Here is a 27,686-nt window from a genome sequence, read left to right on the forward strand (position 1 = left end):
CTACAATTTTTATGGTGATTATTCAAGAGTGCTGCTTGCTTCAGCCATTAAAGACATCAAGACTAGGCGTTATCTGTGGCAGCCTAGCCTAATTTCTATTCATTCTGCTAACCTGACAGATGTGCTACAATATTTTGTTTATTCAGCACTGTTTTCATGTTGTGTGCTGTTAAAACACTTTCCACTTTCTCCACCCACTGTGCTGCAATTTACTGTCTAGGGTACATTTATAGCTATAGCTCAGAAAATCACTATTATGTTTCTGGAATCCTGGCTTTTCTTAATTTTCCTCAGGCACCACCTGTAGTTGCCTGAAACAGAGGCCAAAGGGTTGTGTTACCTCTCACAAACCCTTGAGAGATCACTGTATTGTTGCTATCATATATTTCTGCTTCACTCACATACAAGAGCACCAGAAATGTGTCCCTTTCACAATATATAGAAAGTTGAACTTTGGCGCAAGTTTGGAACACATTCTGTGTACACACAAGACATCACAACTATTAGAAAATTCCAGGTATGGAGTATTTTTGTGTCCATTGTTTGAAACTGAGGGCACTTCCAAACTGTCTTTAATTTTATGTGGGATTATATCCATACAGAAAACTCAGGTTACAAAAGTAAAGCAGGTTTGGAGTTCCTGCGCTCATTTTACCATTACATTTTTGACTTCTTCGTCTTTTAGGTGGCAATTTAATAATAATTTATACATTTTAGACAGATTTTTTTTATTTGAGAGGAGTTCTTTATCTAGTTCAGAAATTATCTTGTCAAACCCATTTTCCATTTTATCTTGTTTAAAAATTCAGTTGAGTTGATGATATTGGAGCCAACTTACACCAATATGTTTTAATGTGTCATAGTCCTTCAGTCATAGTTGGTTATCTATTCTTCTAAGACTGTACTTTTGAGATAAGGAAAGTGACATGTTCCAGTACCAACCCAGTAGGGTAGCCTAGTAAATCTGGGGTTCCCATCCTATTTCTGTCTCTCTCTGTTGCCCCCACCCACTAATGTGCCGCCTAGGGCAAGGGGTGTGGGATTCTTAGACCCTGACTCAGTATAAGGCATATTCCTATGTTCTGAGTTACCTCATGGGAATGAAAGAATATTAATCTCCTGAGGTCTCCTAAGAGGACCTTTATTCAACCATTTGTCTTGTTCTGTGGTAATCCAAGGTGGCTCAGAAGAAATGGGATGTGGGGAGTGGGGGATAAATAGGTAGGAAAAGCTTAACAGAAATGACCATGCCTTGTTGTTGTAACTGCTTGCATTGCAAAGAAAGAGGAAACTCGTGGTAATACGTCAAGTTAAGAAATCACTGAGAGTAGCCGAAAGATAATGCCTTATAAGGTACTAGGAAGGTTTCTGGGTGACTCGGAATCACGAGGAAAAATGGATGAGAACAGTTAGAAAACTATTGCGCATGCTGAAAAAGGCTATGAATATTGGTCAAACCACCCCTGGTGGAGCTAGAGCTAATCAGCATGATCATAGGATGTATGTAATGGAGGGTATACATATCAAGGGGGAAATAAGAAATAGGCGGGCCGGGAAGTCTGGAAACTGCAGTCTCCTAACCAACAGGAGAATGTAGGAGGGAAATTTGGACTGACTATAGGGTATAAAGTACCTTTAATGTACTTTATGGGGGCCTCCCTCTTTACAGCACGAGCTGGGGAGTTGCACATGCAGCGCTGTCTCCATAATAAACAATGTTTGGTTTTGCCTGATCTCGGTGTCAGACTCCTTCTTACCATGCAGCAATTGATTCCCTCTGGGGAAGATCCCTGGGGCAAATTTGTCCAACAGGGAGAGGTGGGTAGGGATGACAAGGACTAAAATTCTGAGACAGGGAGGAAGCTTCCTTTCTGACCTCTGAACGGACACGGCTCAGGCGCCCAATAAAAACAAATAGCATGATTGCCCTTCATATATTTGGCCTATTCCACAGCCAAGTGAGGTCCCTCGATGGGTGGGGATAGAGTTAAAAAGCCCAAGCAGGGACTGCACTTCTCTCTCGGCAACCTGACAGCCAGTGCCTGGAAGTGCTATTATTAGAAGGCTGATAAAATTTGAGGCTGACAGTTGTCCTGCCCCTTTGGGAAGAAATCACAGCGAGGGAAGGAGGGCAGCGGCCCTTGTCCTGACTGTGATCCCGGCGGCCTAATTCCCTGCTCTTTTTTTGACTGGGTGCTTCGCTTTACTGCTAACAAGGAACATTAAACTGTCAGGAGACGTACCCTCCCAGCAGAACCGGTAAGTTGCTGTGGGGCTTTCGTAGCTTCTTGCTTCGTTTGGTCTTGCTGGGTCATTGTGTGGTGTCAACAACTGCCACCGCCACCCTGCCTGCGGAGGCCTAGCTGCATTCCTGACATCTGAGACAAGCTGCAAGGGGGGCGAGAAAGGGGACTGTGTAAGGGAAGAGGCATCTTCCCTCGCGGCCTGAAATGGAGCAGGTATTTTTGTTGCACATTTATCACACATCTCCCCTGCATGGAGAAGCCTCAGGAAAGAAGTGCTGCCTCTCTAGACTCCGTCCTAACAACCCAAAGCAGGATCCCAGGGGTGCCATTTCAGATTGCTGTGGGGTGGGGGACAAAGTGTGGTGGTAAGGCTTATAGGTCCACTCAGAAAATTGAATTGCAAAATAATAAAAAACCTCTAGCCCTACTTTATTCTGAGCTACAATCTTAGCTGGGGGAGAGTCCCTCTAAACACAACCGGAGTTACTTCTGAGTAGACATAGGGCTGCACTGTTAACAGCATTTATTGTGATTTATTTTTATACTTCATAATAGCTATTACCTATGTGAACATTCACACTTAAAAAAAAAAGCAAAAGGATTTTGCTTTTAGAAGGCACTTTTAATGCATATGCCTATTCCACTAATCAGGGACCATTGGTTTAGGGCTGGATGTGATGGCCCTCACTTACCCCTCTGTGTGTGTATTGGACCTGTGTGTATCTTTGGACCCACATGGCCCTGGACTGCTCTCCCCCGAGAGGCAGCCAGCTCAGTTTTGCCAAGTGGGGTGGAGGCAGGCAGACTGCTGGGGACTGTGAGCCCAGGGATATTAACACAGACCTTCCAAATGTCCCTATTTTCCAGGGACGTACCTGATTTAGAGAAGCCATCCCAGATTCTGATTTGGTCCTGGAATGTCTCACATTTCCTTAAGGTGTCTATATTTTCATTGGAGAAATGTTGGAGGGTATGGAGTTATCCGACCCCTGAGCTGTCCAAAGGCAATCCTGTACAGTGGTGCCTCTGGATGTGAACGGGATCTGTTCCGGAGCCCCATTCGCATCCTGAAGCGAACGCAACCCGCGTCTGTGCTTGCACGGGTCGCGATTTGCTGCTTCCACGCATGTGCGTGACATCATTTTGAGCATCTGCACATGCGTGAGTGGCGAAACCCGGAAGTAACGCGTTCTGTTACTTCCGGGTCGCCGCAGAGCGAAGCAACCTGAAGCAACTTCAACCTGAAGTATGACTGTACAGGGAAGTTTTCTTTAATGTTTGCTGTTTCGTTATGTTTTTATATATGTTGGAAGCTGCCCAGAGTGGGTGGGGCAACCCCGTAAGATGTGTGGGGTATATACAGAAAAATTATCATTCTGGATTGGGACATCCATCCATTTTCATCAGAGAAATGTTGGAGGGTATGTTAACAGTTTCTCTAACTTCCATTAATATAGTGCTTCCGAAGTGTCTTGCCTCCTTTCCAGTGGGTGGTATCGCTTTATGGCAAACATCTCTTTGGAAGAGAGGCCTGGGGTTTAAAGTCGTGTGGAATCAAATGTTTGGTCTCAGTTGCTTGGGGTGGTTTGTCGTGGAAAGGAAACCTCTCATACTTCACGTTCTCAGTCACACACAAACCCCCTTTCTGAACCACACCGATCTGCTTTTTGTAGCTTGGCAGATGGGTTGCTCGATGTGCCTCTGCCTTTTAGTACGTTCTGATCCTCCTAATCCCACCCTCCCCAATTCCAGCGTGTTCCCACAGCAACTATGGCAAGTGGTATGGATTCAGATGGTGAGCAGGTGGTGCCCGATGGAGAAGGCCCTGATGTGAAAGCCGTGCAGGCCCACTATCTTCGCAGTCCCTCTCCTAGCCGGTGAGTCTTTTGCCAAGTAGGCCTCTATATCCCTCTGATCACACGGAACAAACGCCAGCCATTTTCTAGCCTTCTCCCTTCCTTTTTTAAAATTACCTTACACTAACCCTGTGCATTATCCAAACCCTGAGCAAGGCAGAATTTAAAGGGTTCTTTCTTATTTCTTTTAGAAGCCAGGGTGGAGAGCTCATGCATTATTTAGCTAATCTAATTGGGTCAACTGAGGTTTTCCACAAACTCAAGTGTTATTGGGGAAAAGCATTATCAAAGTTAAGTGAGGCAGCACAGAGGAAACAGAGGCCACCCAAGCTGCCATCATTTGCATCAGTCTTTTCACAGTTCTTTGATTTGTTTGGATTCAAGCGTTTGATTCAGTTGATTGTACAAATTTGGAATCTTATGTGAAGCAGGATTTCTGGGTCTTGCATAGAGGCATGCCCAGTAATCCCAGTTAGAAAGCAGTAGTCAGCCCCTATCTATTTTTGAGATTTTCTTTATCCAGCACGTTTTGGTCTGCAAGAGAGAGCCTTCTTCAATGCCCCAAACCTGTGTGATCTTGCCTTTTTCTCATTCAAAGGCATCGCTCAGTAGATTTCGACCCAGTGTGTGGCAACTGTTGGTGCGGAGAGGGGGAGAGTGAATTCCTTGCTAGGGATCGTTCATTAAGAAAGGAATTAAAAATACAGCTGTTGATACCATAATGCTGTTTTGCAAAGCTACGGCATGTCCACACTTGAAATACTGTGTGCCGTTCTGGTCGCCTCACCTCAAAAAGGATATTGTAGAGCCATCAAAGGTTCAGAAAAGAGCAACCAAAGTGGTCAAGGGAATTTGAGCGAGTTCTCTAGATGGAAAGGTTGCAGCATTTGGAACTTTTTAGTCTCTGAGAAAGGAAGGAAGGAGGCAGTGAGCAACAGCATGGTCCAGTCTATATGAGTGTCTCAGTAGAGCCTATTAATGAACATTTGTTACACTTAAAGACGTAGTCACAAGTAACCCTCACCCCATGCATTCACTGAACATGTAAAAGGGGCTCCTGTTTTCTGGCGTGTTCTTAGTTCCATTCCGTAGGGATATTAAAGGATAAATCAGGCTCTGTAGGCTGATTCATTTTTTCTTTTATCTGTTTCTGTTCCCATGGCTGATGATGAGACTGAGTGCTGCTAGCCAAACCATCTGTCTTTCCTGCAGCTTAGATACACTTGGCCAAGTTCAGTTTTTTCTTTGCATATGGCTCATTTGCATGTACATTGTTAATATGCCCTAAACTTACTTGCAGTTGCTTTTTAAAAAAAGTTCCATAGTGTTTTGAATATGTACGCGAGGGCAGTCACTTTGGCTCTAGATGTTATTGGGGTGATCTGTGCTTTCTCTTTACCATGCTGCTAGATTATTCTTTGGGGAGGAGCAAAAGGGGGAAAGACCACCCACTCTCTTAGAGACACACAAATCTATTTTGTGATTAAACAACTTAACAGTTAAATTCTATTCATATCTACTCAGATTGTTGTTTTCAATGGAATTTGCTCTCAGCCAGTTAAATATGCCTAAAACAGGGATGGGGAAAGTTTGGTCTTCCAGCTGTTGCTGGATTACAACTTCCATCATTCCTGACCATTGATTATGATGACTGACGCTGATGGGAGGAGAGTCCCATAACATCTGAAGGGCTATATATTCCCTAAATTATTGTGCCTGGTTTTCAACAGGTGTTTTATTTTTCCTCCTGTAAAATATTGGAGGAATTCATGGTTTAAGCAACTCAAAATGCTTTTAACTAACATTTTTCTTGTTGTTGCCAGAGAGAGGCTTTTTATACCAGCCTGTTGTTCTTCACTATGGATCCAGCAGTCCTCAATAGAGATGGAAGGGCTCTCTGTTTGTTTCCTCACTTGCTCTAGTACAACAGAGCTTCCAAACCCAAAACTCCTGTTCTTAGAGTTGCCACATTTTCCCTGCCACTGGCTGTGTACACCATACCTTTAAAGCTCATCTGAGCCACATTCTTTCCTTCCAAAAATTCTGGGCACTACAGTAGTTTGTTAAGGGTTTCTGGGAAATGTTACTCTGTGAGGGGTGGACTACAGTGCCCAGAATGTGCTTTGATGTGCTTTAAAGATACACAGCCATTAAAGGTTTCATGCTTTCTACAAATGGCATGTCAAAAAAGGAATTTGCCCGAGATAGTTTTCATATCCTTAGCTTGTAGAACAACCTTTTCCAACCTGGTGCCCTTCAGATGTTTTGGTCTACAACTCCCATCAGTGCCGACCGGCTTGATCATCGCAGAACGACCGCTTGGTGGCTTCCTTCACACATCCATGAGCAGAAAGCTAATTGGATTTTCTGCATCAACACCTCAAACAGGTGGCTTTGAAAGTAGCACTATCAATGGAGCAAAACATTGTCTCTGCTTCAGTTTCAGCATACTCAAGAAGGCAAGGGATCTCTTAAAAGTATGCGTGCTACTTGTATGTTTGCTTGTAATGCTGGCAGAACAACACCTTGCAGTCCCTTAATTACAGATCTTCGTTTAAGTTGAGGAGGCGTAACTCAAACTGACATCCTCTGGTGCTATAAAGGAAAAAGCATCTTTGTGCTGCAGGGTGTATTGTAGAGGATGGTGTGTCTAGATTTTAAGGGTGAAATTCAACATTGCACTATGTTGATTGTTCTGCCAGGGCAAGCTTTATAGCTTGCCAGATGGAACAATCAGGTGCTGTTCTGGGGGTTCTCTTGACCATTCCTAGCCAATTTTGGGGGACACAGAAGAAGGAGAGGGGGGAACCCTGTTGTGCAAACTGAAGTCCTATTGTTGGCTTCTGCTGCTGGGATGCATGAGTTGAATTCTGCCCTAAGTAATCGATTTCTAGGCAAAATGGCAGCCTTAACTTTAAAAGGGCTGAAGGGGGGGGGCAAAAACTTTGTTTACCTTTGACAGAGGCAATGAAAGGGCAATGCTCACACTTGCTACATAAACACCAGAGCTCCATTCCTGCTCTTTCCTCAGCCAGTCCCTCCAGCTTAATATGCATTAGCTAAAGCCCCAGCTCTCTGGTGCTTTGTACACTTGACCCCTAGACATCACAGGCTTCTCCCGGCCTTCTCCACTGCCACTGCCTTGGGAAGCTGGCTGCCCATATAACGTTTCATGGTCAGTTGCTATGGAGACCAATTTTGATTAATGCAGCTGTCAGGCAACCCTCTGTTTACAACAGTCAGAGACATCTGGACTATCACCCACCCTCTAGTGGATGAAAAGGAAACATCTTCCTCGTCTGTAAAAAGAGACACAGGACTCCGTAACTTTACCACAGTGGTAACTAGAGTGTCACTAGAGGGCAGGGGGATTTGTGGCCTAATGCTTGGTCATTGCTCCTTGCTCTGTGCTCCCCTTTATCTCCAGGGGAGAGATGTGGGCTGATAAACCCCAGAGTCAAGGGGAGACAGCAGTGCATCATTGCCCCTGAGCTGCCTTTGAGCTGATACCGGGTTCAACAAGTTCCTCATCCCCACCTGCATTACTGTACAGTGGTACCTCAGGTTACATGCGCTTCAGGTTACAGACTCCGCTAACCCAGAAATAGTGCTTCAGGTTAAGAACTTTGCTTCAGGATGAGAACAGAAATCGTGCTCCGGCGGCGCGGCGACAGCAGCAGGAGGCCTCATTAACTAAAGTGGTGCTTCACGTTAAGAACAGTTTCAGGTTAAGTACGGACCTCCAGAACGAATTAAGTACTTAACCCGAGGTACCACTGTACATCAAAGAATGTTACAAGCATTATATTACAAAATCTGTGTATCACTACAGTATTTACTATGAGAGCATTCTTGCTCTTCATTTTGGAATAGGGAATGGGAGACAGTAGATTAGTTTATACAAACATTTTTTTGTTTTTGCTGGGAAATGCTTTTCCCCCACAGATTACTCCAGTTTACAAATGTGCCTCCATATGGTAAAATCAACATACAACAAAGGGAAATGTAGCGTTTTCTGTAGATGAATTTTATGTTATAGTATTTTAATTCTGCACTTTTGGGAAAGAGGAACACATTGATGAGAATTAATAATAAAAGAAGCATTATGGGGAAATTTAAACTTGTTTTGACATTTTTTAAATTGCTTGTTTGTACGCAAACATGGGCTATCTCCCAGTGTCACCCCCTTCCTGTTCTGCTGTACAGTCTCCCCGCACCCTCAGGCTGCTCTGTTTTGAAATAGTTGTGGAGGCTGTCAAAGGTGAGTCAAAAAACTTGTAGAAGCTTGCCTCACATCGTTGTCATTTATTAACAGATATTCGGTGTTATCGGATACAGACACTGAGAGCATCTTCATGGAGCCCATCCATCTGTCATCTGCGGTGGCTGCTAAACAGATCATCAACGAAGGTAGGAGGCAGAAAGAAAAAGCAATGAAGACAATGAGTTTATGAGTAAGGGGAGGCTGGTGAGTAGGTGCCCTCACTTTTGAATAGAGGAATAAACTAGATGATTTCTGGTCCCTCCCTCTCAACTCAATTATATTATAATATCTGGAGACCATTTATAGAACCTCTGCTGATTAAGGTTACTTCCATAATCACAGTGTATTTTTTAATTGATGTCCTTTTTACAGAGATTCCATATGACATTATCTTTATCATCATCATCATCATCATCATCATCATCATCATCATCATTACCACGCCTTCTCCCCTGACAGGGACTCAATCACAGATATCAATACTGATCACTATTCCATTCCTGTGTTTTCCTGTACAGTGGTGCCTCGCAAGACGAAATTAATTCGTTCCGCGAATTTTTTCGTCTAGCGAATTTTTCATCTTGCGAAGCACGGTTTCCCATAGGAATGCATTGAAAATCAATTAATGTGTTCCTATGGTCAAAAAAAGTCCAAACAAAGCCAAATTTGGTACAACAAGAGTTTATTAAGTGCTCTTTAAAGTCACACATACTGTAAAGAGCATTTCAAAATTCAAACCCAGAATTTTTTTAAAAAAACAGCAGAGTGGCCCAATGGTCACAGAAAATCATAAAAATGCAGGGGGGAAAACCACAAACTTCCAGATTCTTGCAAACCCCTCCCCAACTGTTCCCCCAGCCACCCAGCACACAGAAATTCAAATCCAGAATTTTTTTAAAAAAACAGCAGAGTGGCCCAATGGTCACAGAAAATCATAAAAATGCAGGAAAAAACCCACAAGCTTCCAGATTCTTGCAAACCCCTTCCCAACACCAATTCCAAACACCCCAACCCAAAATCCAAACCCCCCAAAAAAAGTTTTAAAAGCTTAACTTACCAAATGGCTGCAAAAGAAGTTTTGGAAAAGCTTCAAAAATCACCAAAGTCTTTAAAAACCTCAAAAAAGGCTACTATGTACACTGCGTTCTATGAGTTGCTCCTCGAAGTCAAGTCGCAACTGTATTAATGGTGTTAAGAAAAAGGAAACAAACTTGCAAGACGTTTTCATCTTGCGAAGCAAGCCGATAGGGAAATTCGTCTTGCAAAGCAGCTCAAAAACAGAAAACCCTTTCGTCTAGCGAGTTTTCCGTTTTGCGAGGCATTCGTCTTGCGGGGCACCACTGTATTGTTCTCATATCTTTCTTAATATATTTTGGGTAGCGTTGTTTAATTTAAAACATTTGCCATTCCAGCCTATCTAGCGTGTGAACTGGCAAAGTGTCACTGAACCTTTGCTGGGCTACTGTACCTTGAATTAGAAGGTTTCTTCACCTTTGCCTCCAAATGCTTCCTATTTAGCAGGGCAATTGCCCCTTAATTCGTCAACTCCCATTCAACTGGGGAGAGAGGGCTTTAATTACTGGTTCCCTCTAATACAAAAAGAATAATGAATAGAGATCAATATTTAAAGCTTCCTACCATGGGTTATAGGAGCCAGCTAGTGAAGAGGCAATGTATTAGTAATTCTACTGCCAAGCTGAACAAGAAGCAATCAGAGGCAAAAGACGCAAGGATAAACCTTCTGAGTACAGTTGCTGAGGACCTTTGCTGAACAGCCCTTACTTCCAAGTTAAATATTGTAGAAGAACCCTGGCCATGGGGTTGGGTATTGTTGGATATTTAATGCTATACTAAGTAGCACATGAATTTACCATTTAAATTCTATTCAGTGAATTCTGCTCATTGTTATAATGAAGTGCCTTAACAAGGCTAAATGGCCTTGTATGAAAGCTGCTCTAGTACCAAACAACCCCTCTTGATATGTCTCTCTTTTACATTTTGCTAAACAAGACTCTAGGGGTTTTTCTTTTGAATTCAGTGGTGGTGCATCACAGCACACTCTGCAACTATAGATGAAGTGTTTGCCCTAAAAGCTAGCCAGGCTACTTTCTGCCTTCCATTCATTATTGGAATGAGATTCTACTTAACTCTATATTGAAATACTATAATACAGTAGAATGCTATGATACAGTATTTTATTTGTTCTATAACATCTGTATACCCATGTGACTGAGTTCTATGGGCAGTTTATGGACTATTAAAAATACAAACTAAAGTTCAACATTTTCATGGCACTAAAACCAGTGATGAATATATAAATAAACACCAATGCAGCAGCTAAAACAATGTGAAACCAGCAAAGGGAATAACTTGGTGAAAAGTTCTAAAAGCACAGGTGTCTCCATTATAATTAAAAGGTCCGAGAGAACAAAAAATATATCCAGCTGGTACCTAAAACACCATAGCATGGCATCAGGTGAGCCTTTTGTGGAAAGGCATTCCATACAGGAGGGAAAGTCACTGAAAATCCCTTTCCTTGTCTCACTTCATTAGGTGGGGAAATCTGGAGAAAGGTCTCAAATGAAGATCACAAGGCTTAGGCTTACCAAGATCCCATCAATATGATTTCAATATTCAATAGTCCATCAAGATTATAGCTTGAGCATCGATGTGCACATAGCTCAGATCAAGGGCCCAGGCACTTTGAGAAGATCCATACCATGCCTTTAAAGCACATTCAATGCACATTTAAAACATATGGCTTTCCACCAGAGAATCCTAAGAACTGTAGCGTCACCCTCATAGAGGTACAATTCCCAGCACCCCAAACAAATGACAGTTCCCAGGATTCTTTGGGAGAAGCCACATGCTTTAAATGTGCACTGAATGTGCTTTAAATGAGTGGTGTGAATCTGCCCTTTGTTGAACACTCATTGAGAAGCGTGTCAAAGGTAAAGGTAAAGGGGACCCCTGACCATTAGGTCCAGTCGCGGATGACTCTGGGGTTGCGGTGCTCATCTCACTGCAGGCCGAGGGAGCTGGCGTACAGCTTCCGGGTCATGTGGCCAGCATGACTAAGCTGCTTTACCATTGTCAAAGGTAAAAAGGTGCTATTTTGAAAATGTAAGTGTTGTTTCATTCCAGAGCTGAAGACAAAGGAGGTGAAAGCAGATTCTGGGTGCCCAGGGATGCTAGAATCTGCAGAGCAGCTACTGGTGGAAGATTTGTACAATCGGGTTAAGGAAAAGATAGATGATACCAGCTTGTTCAACACACCATGTGTCATGGATTTGCAGAGGGCACTTGTGAAAGACCGTCTTGAGTCTCCAAAGGATGCCGTTGATGAAGTCTGGCCAAATGTCTTCATAGCAGAAAAGTGAGTAGGAAGACTGTTTCTCTAGAGTTTGACTTCTCGCACTTTATTGGAGAAGAAGATAAATAATCCTAGGTGAAAAATCAAAATCTTTCAAGTGTCCCATCCCAAGATAAACTTATGTAAAGAATACCACTATAAAGGCCGAAACTGTTACAGACATACCTCATGTTGCGTCTGCTGCAGGTTGTGTGTTTTCGTCTTGTGTCCCGCGGCAACCTGGAAGTACCAGAACGGGTTACTTCTGGGTTTTGCCGCATGCGCAGAAGAGCTAAATAGCGTCGTGCGTGTGTGCCGACGCAGCGCTTCAGCTTACGTCAGTTCCGTGTTATGAATGGGCCTCCAGAATGGATCCCATCCATAACACGAGGTTCCACTGTATAGGGTGAATATTATAGCCTGATCTCCTGCCTGCATTCCTGTTAGTGACACAATGCATTCTTGATTTGAATGCAGTCAAGGAGATTGTACATACACCAGTGGTGGGAGATCAAAAACCCCTAAACCAAATTAATGAGGGAAGTCAGTTTCTTAGTCAACTAGTTGATGCTGTTTCTATTGCATTGGAGAATTGGCATCTCACATAATTGTTGGAATCTGAAAGTTTAAATTGGACAAGTGAAGATTCCTTTCCCTCCATCAGGCCAGAATTGTATTTTGCAGCCAAGGTGCAGCTGCCACTGAAACAGGCAATCTGATGTCTCTTCCTTCTATCACCTTCATAACATTTAGTTATGCAGAACTTGTAACATGGCATTATGACTTTTCACTTCCTTTTTCCATCTAATTGGCTGCCATTTGCGGGGGTGGAAAAAATTATAACGTGATGGCATCACACCATGCATTTTGCATTATTAAACGATGCCAGAGGGAAATGCACAGCCATTACTTTCAGAGGTTGAAAGGTGTTGACCATTATGTAGTTCCAGCCTCCACTTGCCATGCCCTGATTCTCTCTGATTCATGGTATGAATAAAGCCTGCTTTAAGAAGAAGACCAGCCAATGTACAAATAACAGCTGCTGTCAATGCTGTTTTAAACAAAAGAGCATGAATTATAAATAAGGTCTTCTAATTTCTGAGCCATTTTTGTTCATAAAAAAAGCTTTTCCCCCAATGGTTGCTTGTCACAGTTTCCAAATGTCAAATCACAGTGATTATGACACAATTTGGTATATGAGTCTTTTAACATTTGCAGCCATCATATTTCCTTAACCCAGTTATTTCAAAATCCCAGTACATATTGGAACGAAGGCCTTATGAGATATCTTGATGGTGTTGCACTGGGAGAATCATTTATGTGCCTTGCAGATGATTTGCTCCCTGCATTTGCCACAATGCCCAGGGCAACAATAGTAAACATTTTATCAGTGGGGCATTTATGACCCCAGTGATGAAGTGCAGCAACTTTCTAAATACCCTAACTGGTTGGTGGCTCAGCTACCCAGAAGGCAATCTCATTCCAAATGAGCATGGCCACTTATTACAGTCAGCAAGGGAGGCTCTCCTGTATGACCAATCAATCAATGGTGGGGGCGTGGCTTGGTGAAACATTGGCAATGGCTGCTATAGTGATCCCACCTAAATTTTGTAACTTCCTTCCTCAAGAGGTCTGTTTATTTCCCTTTCTCTTGACTATCCATTGCCTGGTTATGACATTATTATTCAGGCAGGTATTTGATCTGCCATGCTAATGAACTTTTAGCAGACTGGCCCTTTTTTAGCTGGTTTTATATCCTCCTCCTGGCTCTTTGTTTTATTATTGTATCGCTGATGTTTCTTTAATTGATTTCGTAAGTGTTCTTTAAATGTGTTGTTAGCCACCCAGAGTAATGTGGCTACACTAGAAAGGTGAGGTATAAATCTCCCTAATATAAAACACTGTTATGAGACTTCCAGAGATTTGTCATGTTGGCCTAGTGCACATGTCACTGTAAGCCAAAGTATAACTGGCACTGCACAATCATGCTGGCTCCCAAAGGGGAGCTCATGCCAACTCCACATGGCATGGCAGCTAAGTCAAGGTTTTGCTTAGCATACCATCCAAACTTGGGATCATGGTTAAACTCGCTAGTCTTCTACTATGATCTATGGCCAAAAACAAACCTTGGGATCATGGTTAAAGATGAGAGCATTTAACCATGATTGTGGAACTGGAGAACAAACAGTGATTAACTACTGTGCTGCACTAACCTAAACAGACCAGGAAAGAGCTAAGTTAGTGCAGTTTCCTTCCTGGCAGCCAGCATGTTTGCCAGGGCTATCTTAAGCATATGTGGCACCAGGGTGCAAAGATCCGCCCGGCACCCCCCCCCCCACGGTTGGCCAGTCCCAGGCTCTCAAGAGGGCAGAGCTGGCCAGCCGCCTCAGCATCTCGCTGGCTCGATCGCCCCTGAACTCGTGGCGCAGAGCCACCCACAGCAGAAGAGCCCACTGTGGCACTCCGACTGATGGGCGGGCTCTTCGCTGGACTCAACTCTCGGGCCCCAGACTCTCATCCTGGCCCCCTGAGAGCCTGGTGCCCTGCACCCCTAGTGCCTATGGATAAGGCAGCCCTGATGTTTGCACTGAGCAATGGTTTGTCTTAGCACTGCATGAAAATGTGGCCATTGTAACCTTTTGTGTTCGACCAGATAGTTAACACATGTTGTGAACATGCTCGCACTTACAATACTCTTTTAATCACCTGTGGGGTAGATCATTCATATTGCCAGTCTGCACAAACTTGCAGAGTTCCTCATCAACTCAACCCGTTTTTCTATTGCTGGCCTTAGGCTAGTTTTCAAATACTCAAGAAAGTAGACCGAATCTAACCTCTCTCCCTTTGTCTTGAAGGAGTGTTGCAGTGAATAAAGGTCGCCTAAAGAGACTAGGAATCACTCATGTGCTTAATGCTGCTCATGGCACTGGTGTGTATACAGGGCCAGACTTCTACAATGGCATGAACATCCAGTATTTAGGCATTGAGGTGGATGATTTCCCAGATATGGACATCTCTAAACATTTCCGTGAGGCTGCAGAGTTCCTTGATGAAGCTCTACTAACCTACAGAGGTATGTAGGGCAAACTGCACAACTTCTCATTTTCAGCTTCTGTTGGTTCATTATCATTTGAGAAGTAGGTATTAGGGCCGCTCATACACACTAATGAAGTTCATTCTGCTCTTCAGACTGTGTTTTTAATGTTTCTACCATGGCAATGTTAACCATTTAGGAAGATGAAAATAAATAAGTACATTGGGTTGAAGCCAACTAAGTAATCTCAGTGTGGACTCATTGAAAGCAACAGACATGACTAACTTAAGTCCATTTTAAAGTTTCTCCTCTGAATATGGGTACCACCTTTATAATTTATACACATATAATAATGGAAAATATGTTTAATATGGTGAGGGGCAAATTCTTCCCAAGTTTTGGAGCATCATTGTTCTTCTATGGATTTGCACCAAGCTTCACCCCAGTGGTTTATCAACATTAGCAAATATAAATTTGGGGAAGACGCAGGAGTGGCCTGTGTGGTGGGAACCATGGTATCAACACTGGTGTCACTTAACTGAGAGTAAGCCAGGCTGGGCTCAATAAGAATTGCTTTGGATTAGAATGCATTACAGCATATATTCCCCCATTTGCTGCTATGCTTAAAATGTTTTAAGATGTCTGTGACGAAATATATAAATCATTTATTTAACTTAATTTACCATGTTCGCAGTTTAGGTATTAATGATAAATTAAATCAAGACTAATGATGGCAGAACCCACCCACCCCCACCAACTATTTATTTGATCCAGAAGCTGTTTCAGAAATAGACTATTACATACTTCCCAAATCCAGTGTCCTCCAGATGCTGTTGAACGACAGTTCCCAGTATTCCTCTGGCAGTAGTTAACCACCTATATAATTTTACTTCTAGGAAAAGTCTTGGTCAGCAGTGAAATGGGAATCAGCCGCTCAGCAGTGCTGGTAGCTGCTTATCTGATGATCTTTCATCATATGACAATCTTAGAAGCCTTGATGACTATACGCAAGAAGCGCGCCATATATCCCAATGATGGCTTCCTGAAACAGCTCCGGGAGCTCAATGAAAAGCTATTGGAGGAACGAGAAGAGGAAGGTGAAGAAGATTCTGATGATGACACAACCAGTAGCCAGAGTTCTGTTGTCAGAGCTGGAAGCTCTTCCTTGATGTCTGGGAGAGAAGATTCTGGGAGTATCATGGGAGCCAAAGTCCACTCTATCATGGTGGAAGAAGAAGACACAACAAGCCTCCTGGGAAGTGTAATGAGTACCTCCTCTATGGGAAAATCGAGCTTGGTTTCCAAGCAGCCTACTCTTATCAGTGAAGAAGAGGAGGAACAACTCTATGAAGAATGGAGGAAGAAGCAAGGTTTGCCTGCAAAGGAACTTTCAAACAAGGATGGAGAAAGCAACCCCTCAGACCTTACATTTCAGGTACAGGAGGAATCTGAGGCGGATACGAGTCGGATGATCCAAGAGTGGCAGTCCAAAAATGAAAAGTACCAGATGGAAAGCTACTTGTTTCCCAAGGAGGAAGAAGGAGGTTCTAGAATGGGAGAAAGGCCATGTTCTGTAAATGATGTAAGTGAAACAGAAAGTGTGAGTAGTCAAGAGATCAGAATCTTGAAACAACAGCTAGAAGCAAGTGGCATTAACAGAATGAGGAGAGGGCGTACAGATTCCATGTCTACAGAAAGCAGCTGGGATATGTGGAATGAGAGGATGATGGAGATAGAGAAGGAAGCTTCTCGGAAATATCATTCCAAAACTAAATGTGGTCATGAGAAGCCAAGGCCTGACAATGGAACAAATGGGAGGGATATGGATGAGGAAAGTATATTATCTGATACTAGCTCATTTTATAATTTCTGTCAAAAGAACAAAGACAAGCTGACTGCCTTAGAAAGGTGGAAAATCAAGAGAATTCAGTTTGGATTTCACAAAAGAGACTCGGAGGCCTCTGAGAAATCAAAGGATGAAGATGGCAGCCAACAAAACAAAGAGGCTATGGAAGAGGAGAAGAACTTGTCAGATATCAACCTGACAGCTTACCAAGCCTGGAAGGCTAAACATCAGAAGAAGGTAGGCAATGAGAATAAGGATGATATTGTGGAGCTTGCTAAAGGTGAAGATTCTGCTTCTTCCAGAAGAAAGCAGAGGCGAATGGAGTTACTTGAACACTCAAAGAAAGTTCTGGAAGAAAGTCAGTCTCTCTGCAGCTGGGAGGCAGAGAGTACAATGAGTGGAAGCATCCCTTTGTCTGCCTTTTTGCCATCAACAGCTTCCATAAATGGTGCACAGGATTCTGTCTCAGTATTGAGCATGCAGACCAATCACTCATCTTTCTCTCAGGCTAGAAGTGGTAGTGGGGCAATGTCAAACCATTCAGTAGCTACAGGTGTTCCCAACCTTCCTGTTGGCCCAGAAGACACTATATCTATAGCCAGTATTCAGAACTGGATTGCCAATGTTGTTAGTGAAACTATTGCTCAGAAACAAAATGAGATCCTAATGTTGTCCCGCCCATCATCGGTATTAGCTTCAAGTGTTAAATCAGTTGATGATGACAAGGCATCTCTGCTTAGTGCACAAAGTGGCTTATCACTACCTAGCTCACTATTTCACCAGCAGGGCAACCAATATGTTGACACTCAGTCCATGCTGTCTTGTAACACCTCAATGAGTGGAAGGACAGGAGGATCCAGCTCAAGCAGGAAAGTGACACAAACAAGCAAGCCTCTTTACAGCCTCTTTGCTGATGAGGTTGACTTGAAGAAACTTAACAGAAAGGAAAGGGAGATGCAAACCGAGATGAGAGAGAAAATGTCAGATTACCAGACTGAGAAGCTTATCAGTGACAATAAACGTAGCACTTTATTTAAGAAGAAGAAGATCAAGGAAGAGGATGAGGATGAGAAGGCAGAAAATTATGCAGAAAATGTAATTGGTGGCCTTAGGTATCCTTTAGAAACTCATAACGACAGGAGTGACACAGCATCTTCTTTCTCAGGCCAGTTTGCCAGAGCAGGTGCTATAAGGTCGGAGGTAGAAAAGAATGTAAGTAAGTGGCTCAGTGGCTTGAAAACAGAAGAAAAGTCCTCATACCAGGACTTCTCTGATGCTAGTGGAGAAAAATACAGGAGATCATCATTCAGAGAGGTGGACACTGAGGCTTCTAGCTATAATTTTTCCAGATCTCAAAGAGAAGAAATTGATCGCTCTTCAACCTTTCAGTGCAAAGATGACTTGCAGAGAACCTCCTCGCGATTTTCCTCTGCCTCTGCACAAGAAGATAAGGCAGCTCGCACATTTACACGGTCCAAATTCAGTGAGACAAGTTCCAGAGAAGAAAGTCCAGAGCCATATTTTTTCAGGAGGACACCAGAACCATCCTGCAGCTCAGAATCCCCTGAACCACCCACCAGGAATCGGATCAGGTCACATCGCTTGGAAGAGCGCGAAGAGGAGTCCAGTTCAGACACGTCTGAATTTGGAGCCAAGAGAAAGTTCACCCAGAGCTTTTCAAAGTCTGAGGAGAATGCAGAGAAAGAAGAAAAGGTAGAAGAAAGAAAAGAGTGTTATGCATCAAGGCAGTTATTCAGACACAGGCAAAGCATGCGCAAGGAGGAGGAGGAAGAAATGGATGATGATGCCATAATTGCTGCCTGGAGGAATCGGCAAGAAGAAACTACGGCGAAGCTCCGTCGAAGAAGAGAGGAGCGGAGTGATAGAGAACAAAGTCATGCCAGCTCCATGTCTCCCCCTCCCATTTGAAAGAAAACTTCCACAGTCCCTACGAGAAACCAAGACTAAAATGCCCCTCTGTTTCATCAACCTCCATTGCATTTCCTATCACCCTTCCCAGAACAGAGCACTGCATTAATCCTACAGGTATTCTCTTATCTTTAATTCTCAACCTGAGATGAAGATACTAATGACAGTGGCTCTTCCCAAGAAAAGGGACTGTGTCAATAGTCAATTATTGGTGTGCAGAAATGCATCAAGTTGTTTCTGAGACAATTTCTTCAACAAAACAGTAAACATAATTAACAATAATAATCAAAAGAAACAAGAGAGGCTCAGCTAATTTGCTTCAGATATTCATTTGATTCTGTTTACTGCAATCATTGAAGAGTCACTCTGGGGTCCGTCCCCCCTTTCCACTTCATCATGATTAGAATTGGAACAAAATCAGCAGCCTTTGCCACTAGTTTGAAAATGTAGCTGCTCTTACAGCATATATGCCCTGTTCCCTTGTGGATAGTACAATTGAACTTATATTATTCCTTTCCTTCTAAATCCCAAACCACAGAGCCTTTTCTTTCTCTTGTGTGTATCAATAGAAGGGAAACTACGGAGAGAATAAATGTAATGTTTGTTCCCATGACAACTTGTAACTGAGCAAAATATCAATCATTGGTCACATGGGGAGATCTTGTTTAAAGGTTTTAATTTTGTTTGCTATAAAGGAGACAACACTAGATAGAACAAATTACCTTTGGAACAAAACATCAGGCCCAGCCTTAGAAAACATATGCTACAGTGGTGATTATCCCTTTTAAATGTAAATCCAGGATATATATTGGTGTGTGCACATTAAAGGAAAGAGAGTCACATCTGTTTGTTTGCTATGGATCATGGAATCATAGAATTGTAGTGTTGAAAGGGGCCCAAGGGTCATGTAGTCCAATCCCCTGCAATGCAGGAATATCAGCTAAAGTGTCCATGACAGTTGGTCATTCAACCTCTGTTTAAAAACCTCCAAGGAAGAAGAGTCCACAACCTCAGGAAGGAGACCATTCCACTGTCAAACAGCTTTTACTGTCAGAAGGTTTCTCCTGATGTTTAGTCAGAATCTCCTCTCTTGTAACTTGAAGCCATTGGTTTGGGCCCCACCTTCTGTATCAGAAGGAAAAAAAGCTTGCTCCGTCTTCCATGTGACAGGCCTTGAGATATTTGACGATGGCTACCATATCCTCTCAGTCTCCTCTTTTCCAGGCTAAACATACCCAGCTCCCTCAACCATTCCTCATAAAGCTTGATTTCCAGATCCTTGGTCATCTTGGTCACCCTTCTCCTTGCCATAAATTCACCCCACCCGGCCTATTCTTTGTCCAGAATGTCCTTCTACTTCATCTTGCTCCTCAGACCTTCCCCCTACCCTGCATAAATCAGGAGCAGCCAGACCTGACACCATCTTCAGCCTCTTCTCTACATCCATAAGAATGAGCTGGTAATACAGTAATAAAGTGGCAGAGGCCTGAGGTGATAGAATTGACTGCATCATTTCGAATGTTGGGAGGGGAAGAGAAAAATATTTTTGAAAGCTCCTCTACATTAACAATGCACTGCAATCAGAAAACTGATGTGCTATGGGGTGGTATTTGCAGGAAGCTTAGTACGTGGGAAAGCAATTTTTAAAAAAAAAATAGCATACCCCATCAGCAATCTAACGTAGATCAGTCCAGGGCAGATTCAGATTTGAGGGGGCTTTTGGCAACGTGGCCTCACCAGGCCCCTGACTGTGGGCTTACCTGGCCACAGCAGGTGACTGTGGGCCTCTATTTAACATTCTCCACTATGCCCCTCACATAGCATTGTTCTGGGACATCATGGGAAATGGGAAGTGCTGGTTTGTCAATCAGGCAGGCTGGGCCAGCCCAGGAGTAATCCCTGCCACAGTGCTAGGGCACCAGCTTTTGGCATCAGGCCTGGTGCCATCCAAAATTACCTCAGGATTCTGTTACCTCAGGATTCTACTGCATGTGTAGACTAGACCTGAAATCCCAAGTCCAAATCACCTTTACTTTCCCCAGATAAAAATGGCACTCCTTCCCACCACCTATTTCTATCTAACCAGTGTTTTGAGTTGGTTTCAGGTAATTATGACTGTCCATCATTTTTAAAATAAGAGGCTTGTTTTTAGACAAAAGGGTGTTTGATTCTTTTTAAATGGGCAAAGTTGATTCAGCCGCATCTGCCTTTTTCGTGTGCTCTCACCTCCCTCTGCTCTTTTTGGAAACAAGGTTTAAGTCCATCTACTTTCATATTTTCAAACAAAACTCATGAAAGGGCCATAAATACCATGACTCGTTAAAATGAAAGCTGTTTTCTCTTCCTCCCATGAGACTCCTTCCTGCGAGAATGGTAGAGAGAGTTCAATTCTTTGAAGAATTCTTCTTCTGTTCAACTAGCTGCAACTGAAAGCTCTCTTCTGGGCTTTGTTCCTTGCATCATCTTGACCAGGCTTTGCCATAGCTCTTCTTTTTCTCTCTGTTGCTTCTGCAAGTGTGAAGGAGGATCAGTGCTGGATAAGGAAAATGGCTTCGTTTGCACATTCTCAGAAAGCTTTTCCGGAGGGGTGGGGGAGAGAGTGCCATATATGAAAGGCTTCCTCCCCTCTAATATAGAAAGTTGAAATTGCTATACCTTCTTTAGCATGCCAGAGGCACAAAATGAAGGTTAACAAACTCTGGGACAACCAACTAAAAGGTGTAATCAAGAGATGACATTTATTCCTGTTCATAATTGGAGATTGGCTCTGATAACATCCCCTCTCTCCTGGGTCATCCCAGGGATAAATCTTTGCAGGACCAAGACCAGGTATTAGGAGCGGGGCTTGCATTTTAAACTTACCGGTACCTAATTCACAGTTTCCAAAACAATACAGGAATTGATCCTTTGAAATCGGCAACTCTCCAAACTTTCCAGTGCAACCAATTGGCCCCAACCAATGTGCACAAAAAAGGGAGAGGTGTACATAAAATGGTGAAAATAACATACAAAATGCATTATTTCAGGGAAAGGTTTGTGCAAAATGTGTATATTTTTCAAAATTGCATACAAAAATGTGTTTATTGGGAGAAATGTACACCAAAATGCCGACAAATTTCATAAAGATTTTTTAACAAAAATTTTGCAAACTGGTGCAGAGATGTGGCAAACTCAACATAAGATTAGAGAAATGAGAAAATGACAGATTTGTTCATCCCTACCAAAGACAGGTGGGATCATGCCCAAATCTACATAACTGCAAATATTATTGCACAGGTCTGGGTTTGATAGTGTCACAGTTGCTGGTGGTGAAGTCTTAAATGAATTCATTTTACCTTGGTAAAAATTAAATAAAACATGGGGTAGGGATGGAACTTTCCTGCTCTGGAGGACCTATGTGAATGGGCAGTAGGGGGCAGTACTTACTTTGCCGCACCCTCAAAAAGGAGCTAGAGTTCTGGGCAGCAAAAAAAACTTTTACCCACAAAAACATGTCTTTTTGCATCAAAATAACAGACTGTCAACAAGCCAGAAGAATCTTCTGGGAATCTTTATGGGAAAGCCACTCATTCATTGAACAAATCCAAGAAGAGTGATTTTTCCCCACCATTATATCAGCCCAATGATTAGTCTTTAAGGAATTAACTGATTGTAGCCCATGCTTCCTGTTTGCCTTATAAAAACCTCATTATCCAGTAACAGGGGATCTTTTCCCCCCTGAAGCAATAACCACTTGAAACCAAGATGAAGGTTAAAAGGCCTTGCCTTTTTTGCCAGGATGAGACCTTAGTTCTCGCAACAAGCAGATGAGACCCTAGGGGAGAGGTTGCATCAGGTACAATCTGCTCCCATGCCAGTCACTTGAAACAAAAGAGGCAGACAGGGGTGAAATAGGCAGCAGAGCCTCTGAAGTTGATCTTGAGTGAGGGATGGGGAACTCGTGGCCCTTCAGAGGTTAGACCCCATCTTTTATTAGCTTAGACAACATAGCCAATGGTAAGGAGGTGGGGTCTAATAACATCTGAAGGGTCACAGGTTTCCCCATCCCTCACTCAAGATCAGCTTCAGAAGCTCTGTTCTGCCCTTGTGTGTCATCCAACAGGTGCAATGAGACAGGGTATTTTAGGTACTGGTGCTGACATACTGGAAAATTATCCTTAGGGAGATCTGCCAGGCATCTCTCTCCTTGTTAAGTATCTGTTAGGATGCTTTCCTTTACAGATTTACTGGGGAGTAAGACATCGTAAACACATTCGGCCTTGCTTCTAAGCAGACAGCCTTAGGACTGCTGAACTCTTTTTAACTGCAGCTTTCTACTGTTCTTCATGTCAGCTGTTTTAATATGTGCCTTTTAATATTGCTTTATTTGATGCATTTTTGTTAATTTTGAATGCAGCTTTGAGTGTTTTAAAAAACAATAGAAGGGGAGGAAAAACTTAGAAGGGGAGTAAAATAACCAATTGTAAGTACAAGGCTTTTTATTTCTTCTGCTGAAGTCTGACTTAAATACTCATTTTTGCTATTCTGACTGTGTATTCTGACTGTTGTATATTGTCCTTTTTAATTGTAGTCCTGCTAATATTTTGTTTCTATTTGTCTGCACTAAAACGACATTCCTCATGATGCAGGAATGCCCTTTCATTACAGTTTAGAAAGCAAGTAGCATGTAAAAACATCAACAAATTGATCAGATCAACAAATAATTTATTTGTTTATTGTATGCTATAAAACAGAGCATAGTTTAAACTGGCTTGAGTGTGATTTTGATGAAGAAATGCCGCAAAGGATTACAGAGAAAACAGCCTGTTTTCACAGCGCTGTATGCTGTATGCCTTTCTCCAGCTGTTTAACATATTTTCAAAGCATTTGAGAAACAGCTTGAAGAGAGTCCGATAACACTAGCCACAGAAAGTAACCAAGTTCAAGGTTTTTAGTGCAGCTGCTAACAGCAAAAATAGGGCTTCCCAGAAATGTTTCATGCAGCACCAATTTTGTTTGGGCAAAATTTCAGTGTCAAAATGCATGACAAGGGGGCATGCCAACACTTTGGGAAATGGAACAGTTTTTCCACTTGGCTTTTTGTTTTTTTTAAATTTCACAAAGCTTTCTAAATAGTACCCAGTGATCACAACACATATCCCTATTGCTTTCAATGGGACTACAGAATATAAGGGATTTCATCCCTCTGTTTGTCAGAGCCAGGACTTGAACTTCTTTGTCTGCGACCGCAGACTGTGACTCAACCTTGACTTTATCCCACACTGGAGTATTATCATTGACACCATCAAAATTATTTATTTATTTAATATACCTCTATCCCTGAAGACACTTGCACCTCCACAGACAACAGAATTATCCCCAAGCTGCATACCTGATCCTTCAGGAGGTGTGCGGCCCTGTCCAATACATGTTGCAAACCTCTATGTAGTTCAGCTGTTTCCAGCTAACAGTACTTTCATCTTGTCTGGATTAAGTTTCCGTTGGTTTGCCCTCATCCATCCAAAAATGGCCTCTGGGTGCCTGTTAAAAGTTTCCGTAGCCTAATTGGGATTAGTAGGTAGAAACAATGAATTGAGCTCGGTGTGCACCTGTGTGCTGGTGAGACCTTGGCTTGTGGACGACATCTCCCAATACATTATTACATAATAATTCTATGCCCTGCATCATTTCCACGTGGCAGGAGGATGAGGAAAGATGCAGTATTCTTGGGGTCTCATTCTGTGAAAAGCAGTTGTCACTTGTGTATGTGAGAAACGTTATAGCAAGACAAGCAACTGCCGTCAGATACAGATACTTTGATCCATTATACTGCGCAGTCAATTTCATTCTTCTTTCCCAGTCAGCGCACTGACTGATGGGAAACAGAGGGATTTAGTTAAACTGCAATATCTCCATGCACCATAAGGGTATTTCTAAAATCTATTTTGACATAGCTATTGTAGTTAATTTCCAAATCGCTGGCTTTTCTCCTCTAATGATCCTTTCTGGCCAGAGTTCCCAAATGTGATTTGAAATCGCATCTCTGCATGTCTAGGGAAAGATTGATTGTAAAACATTTATATGCCAGTTCTGTAAATCTCCAACACTGTGGAAGATACAAGCCCTGACATGTGTTGCAGCGGCTAGGGCAGTGCACTCTGCCCTCTCCACCTTGGTGGATAAGCCCAGCTTGCAGAATAAAGTGCAAATTAGCTGGAGCCCAACATTTTCTCCACTAGGTGGCTAGGCATCTCACAGAGTCATATGGAATCACCATATATGGAAGAAAGGGTGGGGATTCAGTGAAGAAGATAAATAACCCTTGGAGGCAGGGGGGCAGCTGCCCCCCATTAAGTAAATAAATAAAAATTCTTTCCCCCCTCCCCCAATAAATCCTAGCTACTCCCATGCTTGGAGGATTTCTTAATCCAGTCAGCCGATGAATATAGAAGGTCTACCTCAAAGATCAGAAGGGCCTAAGTGGAATTCAGTTTTCTAAGATCTGTGATCTCCTTTTCCTGCTAGCTCAGTTGGTAGCGCATGAGACTCTTAATCTCAAGGTCATGCGTTTGAGTTCCATGTTGAGCAAAAGGATTCCTGCATTTCAGGGGGTTGGACTAGATGACCCTTGTGGTCCCCTCCAACTCTACAATTCTATGATCCTGAAAGAGGAGAGAGAAATTTATCAGTCAAAATGATTCTGTACCAGTAACTGTCTCCCAGCATTGTCTTGAATGAATGAATTTTATTCTTTCGGTCACCGACCAGTTCCAGCCCACATACAATATCAAGGAACTCATAAAACAAGACAGGGATACATTTGAATTTGCAATTAGGTGTAACGGGGACAATACAGATATAGCAACAGTTAAAAATATATAAATTAAAACTTAGTCATTGTTTTACAGCTCAGTTTGTGATGTGTTGTTGTTTAGTGACCTGTTTAGAGCAGCTGTCATTGTAATGCTTTGGGCAGGGCCAGTTCCACTTCTGGGGTGGGGGGGCTCAGCATATTGCCTTCAGAAGGCCCCTTCCTACATCAATGGGACTTCCCATGAGTCCTGGCTAGGTTCCTAGGCAGTGGCACAGCCAGCAGCAGTTCTGTGGAGCTTAGAGCTCCCATATATTTATTTTGTTATTACTAAACTGGGGTAATGTCAAAAACTGTCATGCCACCGTGGGGCTCATTAGAGGAAAGGGAAAGGGGGCTGCAGGAGCTGAGGCAGGTGCTGGGTCCCTGGCAGCTGCCCAAGAATATCAGGTGCTAAATCTGACCTGGCATATCGCTGCCCATATGATTCTATAATTGCTCTCAGCTTTAATATCCTACACTGCCTTTATTATGAACTCCTGAGAATGGATAAATCCAGTCAGCAGAAGGAAGCTGATGGGATTCTTTAGAGACCAGCAAGACATAACTGGAATTTTGTTTTATAAGAGTTGGTATCTCCTTTTCAGCTCTTTCACATACCCCTCAACTGTCCCGATTTAACCAGGGCATCCTGTTTTGGGGGGCTGTGCGCTCACATAAAATCACAGCTCCAAAACACTGTGTTTTGGGGCACTGTGCTTTTGTACAGGTCACGTGACTCACGCAGGAGCATGGCCCCAAAAGATGCACATCCTGGTTTTTCTCTGGGACATGTTGGAGGGTATGCTCTCTGTTATAAGAATGTTTAGGTCTTATATATATATATATAATAAATGTTCATATATGTACCAAGCAAACACATATATAAATATATAAAGCACATGTCTGAAACCCATGGGAAAAGTCCTAAAGCCATTTTGACTCTTTCAGTCACCTCAAATATTTCTTTGCAAGGTCGAAGGAAATGCAGAAACCTCCCCATTGTCTCTGTCCTCACAAATCCTGCCTTAAGGGCACATTTAAGATGTGAATAGAGTGAGCCTGTGACCTGGCTCAGTAATTATCATTACAAAAAAATGGCCAGACTCCCCAGGTAATCCAGTCAAGTGACCATTAACAGGTAACCTGGCAGACAGGGTAAAAACGCACTCAGATTTCTGTTGTAGACCACCTTTTTTGTGATGTAGGTATGATGTATCTGGGGGGTGGTCTTGGACTCCAGGGTAGGCAATTTAAAATGTCTATATAAAGGCAGGCACACCTTTGTTCTGGGTCCTCCTCCTCTCTCCTGCGTGTAGGGAAGCACCCTGTTGCAACAGGCTTACTAGCTGCTTTGCTTCTCAATATTCTCTGGTTGGTCTCTGTTATTTTTTCCTACTGATAGAGAACCTACAAAGGACTCTAAATGGGCTCTTGGGTACCCCATAAGGGAAAAGGAGCAGGTTTTTTTACTTATATCACTCTCTATCAAGAAAGGCTAACTACAACAAAAGTCGCACCAAGTAGATGCATCTTGGGGAGAACCAATTTGTTTCTTCTGCTTGTTATATGAGCTGTAATGTGTTAGAAACATGTGCTGCAATAATATATTATTTAAACTCTGACAATATTAACTTACGTGCTACAGCTAGAGAGCGGGTGGCACAGTCTGGTTGTCAACAATAATAAACATTTGTCGGTCTGTTTTAATTAGCCATACATTTAGTCATAAAACCTATCACATTTGTTTACATATGTTTTATTACCTGTTTTTGCACCACGAGGAATCAAACTGTCAAACAGATGGACCTTGCTCTGTTTGAGGTTGTTTTGGTAGTGTGATATTTGTGGAATCACAACAGTAAATGAGGAAGAACTACACATCACCTCCAAATCATTGGGCCCCAAACTGGAACAGATGCACATGGTGGCTGAGGAAGACAATTGGTTCGCTTCTTTTCTTCTGTTCTGTGACAATTAATTTCAAAAAAAAAAAAAATACCTACCTGTTACTGGAATGGAATTTTGTAAGTATTATGATATAGATTGCTGTTGTTTAGTCATTTAGTTGTGTCCGACTCTTCGTGACCCCATGGACCAGAGCACGCCAGGCCCTCCTGTCTTCCACTGCCTCCCGCAGTTTGGTCAAACTCATGCTGGTAGCTTTGAGAACACTATCCAACCATCTCGTCCTCTGTCGTCCCCTTCTCCTTGTGCCCTCCATCTTTCCCAACATCAGGGTCTTTTCCAGGGAGTCTTCTCTTCTCATGAGGTGGCCAAAGTATTGGAGCCTCAGCTTCATGATCTGTCCTTCCAGTGAGCACTCAGGT

The 27,686-nt window shown here is 42.8% G+C and overlaps 1 protein-coding gene and 1 long non-coding RNA gene across 2 annotated transcripts; one reads left to right on the top strand and one right to left on the bottom strand.

Annotated features, from left to right (window-relative positions):
• The first annotated feature begins 2,078 nt into the window (after nucleotides 1-2,078).
• STYXL2 (serine/threonine/tyrosine interacting like 2) lies at nucleotides 2,079-19,369 on the top strand. The gene is made up of 6 exons (XM_081199615.1): nucleotides 2,079-2,259; nucleotides 3,999-4,123; nucleotides 8,418-8,512; nucleotides 11,511-11,742; nucleotides 14,574-14,791; nucleotides 15,649-19,369. Exons 2-6 carry the CDS (start codon nucleotides 4,017-4,019, stop codon nucleotides 18,525-18,527), a joined length of 3,531 nt encoding a protein of 1,176 aa, XP_081055741.1. The 5' UTR covers nucleotides 2,079-2,259; nucleotides 3,999-4,016; the 3' UTR covers nucleotides 18,528-19,369.
• On the bottom strand, nucleotides 18,904-27,324 carry LOC308590045. The gene is made up of 2 exons (XR_014009628.1): nucleotides 23,899-27,324; nucleotides 18,904-22,387 (listed from the first exon to the last, which is right to left on the bottom strand). It is a non-coding gene; the product is annotated as an uncharacterized lncRNA (long non-coding RNA).
• Nucleotides 27,325-27,686: the final 362 nt, after the last annotated feature.

This window comes from Podarcis bocagei, assembly GCF_964188305.1.
Source record: "Podarcis bocagei genome assembly, chromosome: 6".
NCBI classification, from domain to species: domain Eukaryota; kingdom Metazoa; phylum Chordata; class Lepidosauria; order Squamata; family Lacertidae; genus Podarcis; species Podarcis bocagei.

Coding starts and splice junctions, on each gene's coding strand:
- STYXL2 (XM_081199615.1), top strand. CDS start 4,017: ATGGCAAGTGGTATGGATTCAGATGGTGAGCAGGTGGTGCCCGATGGA. Junction 8,513..11,510: donor TAAACAGATCATCAACGAAG/GTAGGAGGCAGA, acceptor GTTTCATTCCAG/AGCTGAAGACAAAGGAGGTG. Junction 14,792..15,648: donor AGCTCTACTAACCTACAGAG/GTATGTAGGGCA, acceptor TTTTACTTCTAG/GAAAAGTCTTGGTCAGCAGT.